This window comes from Coffea arabica, chromosome 8e (genome assembly GCF_036785885.1).
Source record: "Coffea arabica cultivar ET-39 chromosome 8e, Coffea Arabica ET-39 HiFi, whole genome shotgun sequence".
Lineage (NCBI taxonomy): Eukaryota > Viridiplantae > Streptophyta > Magnoliopsida > Gentianales > Rubiaceae > Coffea > Coffea arabica.
The window spans coordinates 5,021,510-5,031,723 of NC_092324.1; the positions used below are offsets into that span (position 1 = coordinate 5,021,510).

Below are 10,214 nucleotides of genomic sequence, written 5' to 3' on the forward strand. Positions count from 1 at the left end.
AAAAAAAATCAAGTTTTGAATTAATTTGTTAATGTTTCCAAAGTTCAAATACACATTGATAAGCCTAAATTGTTTAAAGTGGATAATAAGTCTTCAACAAATCAAGGCTTATTTGTAAAGAATACAAATGCTAAAATTGCACAATGAAATTATAAGAAAAGTTTGGGAACATACTCATAATTATTCAAAACATCAGGGTCAGAACAAAGTACTAAAAAATTTTTACACTTAAGAGGCAATAACTTGCTCAACTTCGTCTTTTTCAACATTCATCATCACCAACATGACGCGAAGTTATCAGGCTTGCTCTGCATCTTTTCCATTTTTTTTTATTTTTTTGACGATTTTCCCTTTCTTGTTGTTTCCTTCCTTCAAATTGGCATCCTTCAACCTTTCTTTTATTTCATTCTTTTTGGCTGTTTTTCTTTTCCCTACTTTTTATTTAGATCTATAGATCTTAGAAAAAGACATTCATAGATATAAAGATCCATTATTTTTCTTCCTGTCTTGCTATTTGGTTGGAAGTTTTTCCTTGTGACTTCAAATGTGTCATTGATTGTTGGGGAAATAAAATTAGGGCTTTAGAGATGAAGGGAATTTAGGATAAAACAAGAGAAATCAATAACTTAAAAAAAGAATGGCAACAAAAAATTGAATAAATTAAAACACGATTTTTACCAAGTTTCACGGTTTTCGGTTCAACCCAATTTTTGACCGAAGGTTTGCTAAGTAGTTTTCTAAGTACATTTAGACCAAATGCCTAATCGATTCCCAATTCAACTACTCGAACTTGCCGGTCTAGTCCGAGTTTTAAAACATAGGTTACAAGTAATAGTAAAAAAGTTATTTTACGACTATAAGTTTAAAAACTATGAACTATATATCATTTTTTCTCTTTTTCTTTTTTGTTTCATTTTCTTAATGATTTAATCTTGATATTGATTTACAATTCAAAGCAAAATATTTTAAACCAAATATCGATATGAACAAGTTTTTTGGGATCTCATGATGATGTGAAAGATAGCAATAGTAAAAATTAAGTCTTTATAACATAATAAGGAAGCTATATCCCAATTGATCAAAGATTCAAAATATCCTTTAATATATTAAATTAACATAACTACTTGTATCTCTATCTTTTCATTTTTTTTACCACCTTACATGCAAAAATATGTGTACATATATACATACATGCATACAATCATGTATAAATATACACTTCAGCACACTTTAGTACCAAATTTAGAGAATAAAAACATTCCAAATTTTAAATTTTTTTGGTTAAAAAGGGAATTCCAAAGTTTAAGTTCAAAGTATACAAATGAAATATCCAATTAGCTATGAACTTTGACCTACATGTTCATAAAGAGATCTTTTTAGAGACCGTACATAAGATTTTGAGAAAACAATACTAAAGCTTTTAATAAAAAGCTAATTTTGCATATCAACTAACTAAGGCAGTCTAAAAATTTTAAAAAGCTAAAAGTTAATTTTTTTCACGTGACAAAAGTCAGGTGGAAGGGTCAATGGAATTTTCCTAGGATTCTAAGGGGTGAAACGGTGGTTCTCAATGAAAATTAGATAATTCTTAAATTTTTCAAGGGTCAAAGACCCAAAAAGGTTTTGTGAAAACTTTTACATTTTTCGAGGTGGGGTGATGCTCCCACCGGCCGCCCATGTGGTTCCGCTCCTCCAAAATATAGTCAAACTCTTTTGGCTGTTCATGTTAATTCTATTAGAGTTACAAGTTTCCTGTTATTTTACTTTTTAATGACAAATCATTTCTTTGTGGGATAAAAAGCTTTTAAAGTCATGTGAATAACCAACACTAAAAGTTATTCGCCATTTTTTGTAGCTGTTGAAGATTACCATAAGTTGGAAAAGCTAGGTAGAGCAATGGTAAAATATTGTGGGGTCTTCGTTTCGCTGTGGTTGCTCTTGGAGGAATCCTTAAGACAAGGAAGAGCCTAAGTGAGTGGATGGTTGTGCATGAAAATGTAAAGTCCTATCTTGAAAAGGGTGAAGGCATTGGACAGGGTGAAGGAGAACTGTCAAATATTTTAGCTTTTAGTTACTATGACTTGCCTTATCAACTAAAGCCATGCTTCCTTTACTTGGAAAAATTCAAAGAAGATACTGCTATAGATGCAGAGACGCTATATGAGCTGTGGCTTGCTGAAGGCATGGTACTTCCAAATGATAGGGTAGGGCAAGAATCAATGATGGATGTTGCTGAGCGTTACTTGGAAGAATTAGCAAAACGGTGCATGGTTTAGGTTGAAATACGTGAGGTGCAGCTTGCAGTTACAAAGTTCATGTCATGTCGTGTGCATGATTTCACGAGAGATCTATGCTTGCTCAAGGCAAAAGAGGAGAAATTGTACAAGGTTATTGAGATTGATCAAAATAGCGTTGTCAATTTAGATCAATCTCCACCTGAAATAGGAGGACACTACAGATTTTGCCTTCGTTTGCATGCAGTGGAATCCTTATACCCGAAAGTATGTATTCCCCTACACAAAGATCAAACAAAGCATCTTCGTTCATTTGTGTGTGAACCAATGAATGGAGACAACAAAAACAAATTTCCAGGGAGGAGAATCATGTCGCAAGTTAACAATTTGAAGATGCTTAGAATTTTGGCTGTTGAAAACTCCAATATGGCCTCCCAAAGCTTTTATTCAAGATCACTCATGCAATTTATAGGCAATCTTATCCACTTGAGATGCTTGAGTTTGAGAGGTTGTACTGATTTGACCTTGCCATATTCCATGGGCAATCTAAAGTACTTAGAAACCCTTGATTTAAGTGATAGTGAATGTTCAACAATCCCCGATGTGCTGTGGAAGTTGAGACGTTTAAGATATCTCTATCTTCCCTACTATCACTCCAACCATAAGCTGAGGTTAGATGGGTTGGGCATGTCCCTGGAGATACTTGGATCATTTCACAACAGATTCTGCCTCCCTAAAGATTTATCCAAATTGACCAATCTTAGAGCCTTGAAAGCTATTGTCCATGAGAATCTTGAAGACCTAGAGCAATTCATCAACCATATATCAAACTTGAGCCCTCTCCGCGTCAGCTCACTTACCATCAAGGTTCATGATTTTGGGATCAACTCCAACAGGCAGAAAGGTATGGCTCTTCTTGAACGAGTATTGTTCAGCAAGAACATTCATGAAATAGAGATTTGGGGTACTTCATGCAAGCAGTTACCAGTTTACCGACCATCCCACTTGCTCCCTCCCCCTTGCCTCAGTAAGTTAGAGTTGCATGGGTCTGGAGTTGAGGAGGATCCGATGAGAATGCTTGAGACACTTTCCAATTGCAAAAACTAGGTTTGCATGAAGCCTCTTTTGTGGGGAAAGAAATGACACGCCACGCAATGGGATTTTCGCGACTCAAAGTTCTTGAACTTGATTCTTTGAGGAGCTTAGAGAAGCGGAAGGTGGATGAAGGGGCCATGCCGAAGCTCTCAAGTTTACAGCTTAGGCATTGTGAGAAGTTGGAAATGATTCCAGATGGATTAAAATCTTTTGACTACCCTAAAAGAATTAAAACTTCTCACCATGCCCAGAGAATTCATAAACAGAGTTGAAGTGGTGAATGGTGAACAAGTACTAGATTATGATAAAATAAGTCATGTGCCTTCAGCTGAAATCTGTTGGGAAAGGGGTACCAGTACAGGCAATAAAATCACAGTTAGTCCAGGACAAATTTTTCTTTCCCCAAATACCAGTTAAAATAGGAACAAACCAAATCACCAAGTAATAATACCAGTAGTAATAATAAAATGCAAGGAAAAATAAAAGGCACAGGACACCAAGAGTTTTACGTGGAAAACTCAAATTGAAAAAAACTACGGGACCTAGTCCAGTCAAAAATCTTTACTATCACAATAATGGGAATACACAGGTCTATCCGAAATATTCGGATGACAATAATAATACCAATATCAACCAAGCAAATTTGCTATAAAATCACTCCCAAAAACTACAACTGTCAAAGAAGTGGGTTTGGAAAGGTGTTACCAAACGAAAAGAAAATCTGAAATCTGAACTGGTAGATGAGTAGAGCTTGACAAGAGGATCACGTGTGTAAAATTTCGTCTCAATCGGGTTCCGAATCACTCTCCAATCAAGACCTTAAAATCTCTCTCTCTAGCTCTCTCTCTCTCTCTTCGTTGTTCTCTCAAAAGTGGCAGCTGGCTTTTTGTTCTCACCCAAGACCGAAGAAAATGAATTGCTTCTTGCGGCTGCTCCAATATGTATTTAAGCTTGAGAAACCCTCAAGCATTTGCATAAGTGGGTTGGCCCACAAATGGGCTGGCCCACACCCAACAATCTCTTCCTTCAGCTCATTTGGGGGGTTCCACCAAACCTACTTTTTGCCTGTAAAATAAGAGTTTCTTCTTAGACAATGTCTTGGTAAACATGTCAGTACCATTATCATTTGTATGCACCTTCTTAAGTGTCAACAGTTTAAAATCCAGTACTTCCCGAATCCAATGATATTTCACATCAATGTGTTTGGATCGAGAGTGAAATGTAGAGTTCTTACACAAATGAATAGCGCTCTGACTGTCACAGTAAAGACTATATTTCTCTTGTTTCATACCCAATTCCTGAAGAAACTTCTGCAACTAAAGAGTCTCCTTGCATGCTTTATTGGTTGCAATATACTCTGCCTTTATACTAGAAAGGGCAATACATTTCTGTAACTTACTTTGTCATGACACTGCTCTCCCTGCAAAAATCATCAAGTACCCAGATGTAGACTTCCTATTATCAAAATCACCTGCCATATCTGCATTAGTGTATCCATCTAGTATAGTTTTACCATTGCTGAAACATAGACATAATCTAGAAATTCTCTTGAGATACCTGAGAATCCATTTGATAGCATTCCAATGCTCCTTACTAGGATTAGAGAGATACCGACTGACTATTCCAACTGCATGAGCAATATCTGGCCTGGTGCAAACCATAGCATACATCAAGCTACCAACAACCAAAGCATAAGGAACCTTTTTCATGTCTTCTTTATCTTTCTCACTTGTAGGACACTATTTGATATTCAATTTAAAGTGACTTGAAAGTGGAATTGAGACTTCCTTAGCATTGCTCATGTTAAACTTGTTGAGTACTTTCTCAATGTATTTTTCTTGAGACAACCAGAGCTTCCCATTTTGCCTGTCACGTGAGATTTTCATCCTCAGTATCTGTCTAGTCGGGTCTAAATCTTTCATTGCAAAGGATTTACTTAACTCCTTTTTCAACCTGTCAATTTTTATAGTATCATAGCCAACAATCAACATGTCATCAACATATAGCAAGAGAATAACAAAATCACCATTTGAAAAATTTTTCACATAAACACAGTGATCAGATATAGTCCTGTGGTACTCATGGTCTGTCATGAAGGAGTCAAACTTCTTATACCACTATCTCGGTGCCTGTTTCAAACCATACAAACTCTTCTTAAGACGGCATACAAGATTTTCCTTGCCACTTTCTTTGAACCCCTCCAGTTGTTCCATGTAGATCTCCTCTTCCAAGTCACCATGCAGGAAGACTGTCTTCACATCAAATTGTTCAATTTTCAAATTTAAACTGGCTGCAATACCAAGAACAACTCGAATTGATGACATTTTTACCACAGAAGAAAAAATTTCTTCAAAGTCTACGCCCTTTTTTTGGTTAAATCCCTTCACAACCAATCTTGCTTTGTATTTTGATTGTGAGCTGTGCTCCTGAGTTTTCAATCTGTAAACCTATTTGTTCTTTAGAGTTCTCTTACCCTTAGACAGTTTCACTAAATCATAAGTATGATTCTTATGCAGGGACACCATCTCCTCTTGCATGGCTCGCAACCAGTTTTCTTTATTCTCATGCTCTAAAGCCTCACAGTATGACTCAGGCTCTCCTCTATCTGTCAACAACATATATTCATGGGAATTATATCTACTAGAAGGTCTTCTCTCTCTAGTAGATCTCTTAAACTCATCTTGTGGTGGCGGTGGTGGAGTAGGTGGCACCTCATGTTCAGGTTCATCAGTAGTAGGATTATTACCATCATCAATATCCTCTCTCTGCTCTGTCTTAACTCCCCCTTGATTAAAATCAACAGGTACTGGAATTGGATCTGGATCTGAATTTGAGTTAGCAGGAATGTCATCTGAGAATTTTGAATTATCACCTTTATTAATGTCTTCAATGGTTTGATCTTCAAAAAAGACAATATATCTACTCTTGATTACCTTCTTCTCAATAAAATCATACAACCTATAACCAAAATCTTCATGTTCATAACCCAAGAAAATACATTATTTTGATTTTACATCAAGTTTTGACCTCTCAACCTTGGAAATATGAACAAATGCCCGGCAACCAAAAACTCTCAAATGTTTAAAGGATACATCTTTTCCCATCCATATTCTCTCTGAGATATCACCATCTAGAGGAACTGATGGAGAATGATTTATCAAATCGACTGCAGTCCTCATTGCCTCATCCCAAAAAGATTTTGACAACTTAGCATTAGAGAGCATACATCCAACCCGTTCAGTGATGGATCTGTTCATCCTCTCTGCCACTCCATTCTCTTGAGGAGTTTTTGGCACAGTCTTCTCCAATCTGATTCCATGGGACTTGCAATAAATTTCAAATGGTCCTCTGTACTCACCACTATAATCAGCACGAATACACTTTAACTGTTTGCCAGTCTCTCTTTCAACTTTGCTGTGAAAAACTTTAAACACATCCAAAACCTAATCTTTTGATTTCAAAGCAAAACACCAAACCTTTCTAGCAAAGTCATTAATAAAAGTTACATAATAAATAGTACCACCAAGAGACTTATCTTTCATAGAGCAAACATCAGTGTGCACCAATTCTAACGGATTCAATTTTCTAGATGGAAGAAAATTTTTGAATGCAACTTTGTGTTGTTTCTCATAAATGCAATCAACACAAGATTTAAATGTATTATCTCTAACTTCGGGTAGGAGTTGTTTGTGAACAAGTATCTGAATCCCTTTTTCACTCGTGTGCCCAAGTCGCCTATGCGACAGGTCAATTGATGAATCACGAATTGCATTGACTTCTCCCTTCCCCAACTTGGCTTGTATCAAGTAGAGGGTACTCTGTTTCTTTCTTCTAACAACAAAGAGATTTCCTTTACTGAGTTTCCATTTGCCTCCATCTTGCAAGGTATGGTAACCCTCATCGTCAAGTTTTCCTATAGAGATAAGATTAAGGCGAATATCAAGGACATGCTGAGTATTTTTTAATATCAGCTAGCATCCGGTATCTGTATCCAAATATATGTCTCCCATGCCAATAATTTTGCATGAGACTTCATTTTTCATCCTAACATATCCAAAATCTCATTCGGTGTAGGTTAAGAAGAAATGCCTGTGAGAAGTAACATGGTAGGATGCACCCGAATCAACTAACCAATCACTGTCATAATGAATAATATTCACCTGACCATCATCACAAAACACAAACATATCATCATGAGCTACCGCAACTGCTATAGTCTCTTCATCACCTTTTTCCTTCGCCTTACCCTTTTTCTCAACTTGTTCCCATTTTAGGATTCTGCACTCCTTCATATAATGTCCATTCTTTTTACAATAATAGCATGCAACATTTTTTCACGACTCAGACCTATCTCTGGATTTGTCATTCTTGTTGTGGGGTCCTCTACTTTTGCTTCTCCCTTTTCTTTCTTTCTTTTCTGTCACTAGGGCCTGGGACTCATAAACAATTCCATGTTCCTTCCTCCTGAACTCTTCATTCATCACGGCCTCTTTTACAATAGCCATGGTCAACACACCATTCGGAACTGAATTACTGATGGAGACCACCATAGTTTCCCAACTATTCGGTAGTGAACTGAATAATAATAAAGCCTGCATTTCATCATCCAGATTCAAATTTAATGTAGTTGCCTACGTTATCAATCTTTGAGAATTACTCAAGTGTTCAGTCATATTTTTCCTATCCTTATATCTCATTCGAGTAATATCCTTCAAACAACTAGCCTTGTTCAAACCTATTTTTCTTTCATACATACTCTCCAACTTTTTCATAATATATCAGTTCTGGTGTCATTAGCAAAATGTTAAAAAATACTTTGACCAATCTATTTTCTAATATTACCAATAGTTTTCCTGTGCATATTAGTCCATTTTGATCACTCATATTACTTGGTCTACCTTTAACCCCTAGAACATGTTCAAACAAATCTCTACAATACAAGTAGTCTTTCGTTCTGGACTTTCAAATTGAATAATTAGTGGCATTCAATTTTATCATACAACCATAATTCGAATCATCCATTTTTTAACTAGTATAACTGAGCAACCCAACCTGACTGCTCTAATACCACTTGTTAGGAAAGGGGTACCAGTACAGACACATAATATCAGAGTTAGCCCAGGACAAATTTCTCTTTCCCCAAATACTAGTTAAAATAGAAACAAACCAAATCACCAAGTAATAATACCAGCAGTAATAATAAAATATAAGAAAAAATAAAAGGCACAGGACACCAAGATTTTTACGTGAAAAATCCAAATTGAAAAAAATCACTGGACCTAGTCCAGTCAAAAATCTTCACTATCACAATAATGGGAATACACAGGTCTATCCAAAATATTCGGATGACAATAATAATACCAATATCAACCAAGCAAATCTGCTATAAAATCACTCCAAAAAACTACAACTGTCAAAGAAGTGAATTGGGAAAGGTATTATCAAACGAAGAGAAAATCTGAAATCTAAACCGGTAGATGAGTAGAGCTTGACAAGAGGATCGCGTGTGTAAAATTTCGTCTCAATCGGGTTCCGAATCACTCTCCAATCAAGACCTTAAAGTATCTCTCTCTCTAGCTCTCTCTCTCTTCGTTGTTCTCTCAAAAGTGGCGGCTGGCTTTTTGTTCTCACCCAAGACCGAAGAAAATGAATTGCTTCTTGTGGCTGCTCCAATATGTATTTAAACTTGAGAAACCCTCAAGCATTTGCATAAATGGGTTGGCCCACTAATGGGCTGGCCCACACCCAACAAAATCCGCTGAGTCATCCAACCTTCCAGCATGAATATAATCTGATTCTAATGCCAGAATTCAGGTACTCATTGCTCAACTTTTACTTCTTCCTCCTCTAATTTTTTTTTCTCTTATAATTATTCTGCTTACCCTTCTCACATGTCCTTGTTTCTTTCCATCATAATCTAAAATTGATCAATATGTTGGTTTCTTATTTGAAAAATTTCTCTTGTCCAACCATAACCAAGTCATATATATAAATTCAACTTAAAGTGCACTTTTAAATCTTGGTTACGTATTTAGGTGTGTAACCTTGTTTATGATGCCATCTGATGTATTGCCTTTAATTCGTGAACACGACTCAAAGTGCGTTGCTTTCCTTGACTGACTAAATATTATTTCCATCAATGCAATAATATTATTATAAAAAATTATTTAGGTAAGCTTGTTACAACAATTGCCTATCACTGTTCCACAAGAGGGAAAAAAATGGGGCAGAAAAAAGGTCTCTCCTGCCTGGCATGTTGGCTAGTGGTAAATTGGTAATAGTAACAATTAAGCATACGTTTATCTATTCTTGTAAAACCTATTCCTGAATTTTATAAGATTAATATTTAATTAATTTGGGCAGAAGAGACATAGGATATTCTTGCTCTAGTCTCGCTGAAGTATTTCCTTAGCAAAAGCTAAAATAATGATTTACCCTTGATTACATCAATAATAAGTCACTATGGTTTTTAATGTAAAATTCATTATCATTGGATTTTTTTGGCAATCACTTACTAAATTACAAATTCGTCCTCCACAATTTTACAAAACAAAAAACAAAATTCACACTAAAAAAAAGGCCTGTTTAGTTTTGCAAAAAAAAAAAAAAAGAAAAGAAATGAAGCGCATGAGTCTTGAATTGAAAAATAAAAGGCTCTCTATGCGAGGTCCATTACCTTGCACTTGACAAATGCGAGGTTACTGAGCTTGACCTCACATTTCCCAAATGCGAGATATGAAGTAATTCTTTTTTTTTATTTGTGGATTGGAAATTCATTAGAACACCGCATTCAACAAATGCGAAACTCATTTAGTTCGCATTTCACAAATGCGAAGACCCTTTGGCGGAATTCTACTCTTAAAACACCCTTTTTGTAGAAACTTT

The 10,214-nt window shown here is 35.9% G+C and overlaps 1 protein-coding gene across 1 annotated transcript; it reads left to right on the forward strand.

Annotated features, from left to right (window-relative positions):
* The first annotated feature begins 1,979 nt into the window (after window positions 1-1,979).
* LOC113704430 (probable disease resistance protein RXW24L) lies at window positions 1,980-3,341 on the forward strand. The gene is made up of 2 exons (XM_027226334.1): window positions 1,980-2,186; window positions 2,277-3,341. The coding sequence occupies exons 1-2, from the start codon at window positions 1,980-1,982 to the stop codon at window positions 3,339-3,341; spliced, it is 1,272 nt and encodes a 423-aa protein (XP_027082135.1).
* Window positions 3,342-10,214: the final 6,873 nt, after the last annotated feature.

Excerpts from the sequence above, each read along its gene's own strand:
- LOC113704430 (XM_027226334.1), top strand. The coding sequence starts at position 1,980 with ATGGTTGTGCATGAAAATGTAAAGTCCTATCTTGAAAAGGGTGAAGGC. Across the intron at positions 2,187-2,276 it reads TGTGGCTTGCTGAAGGCATG|GTTGAAATACGTGAGGTGCA; the intron begins GTACTTCCAAAT and ends TGCATGGTTTAG.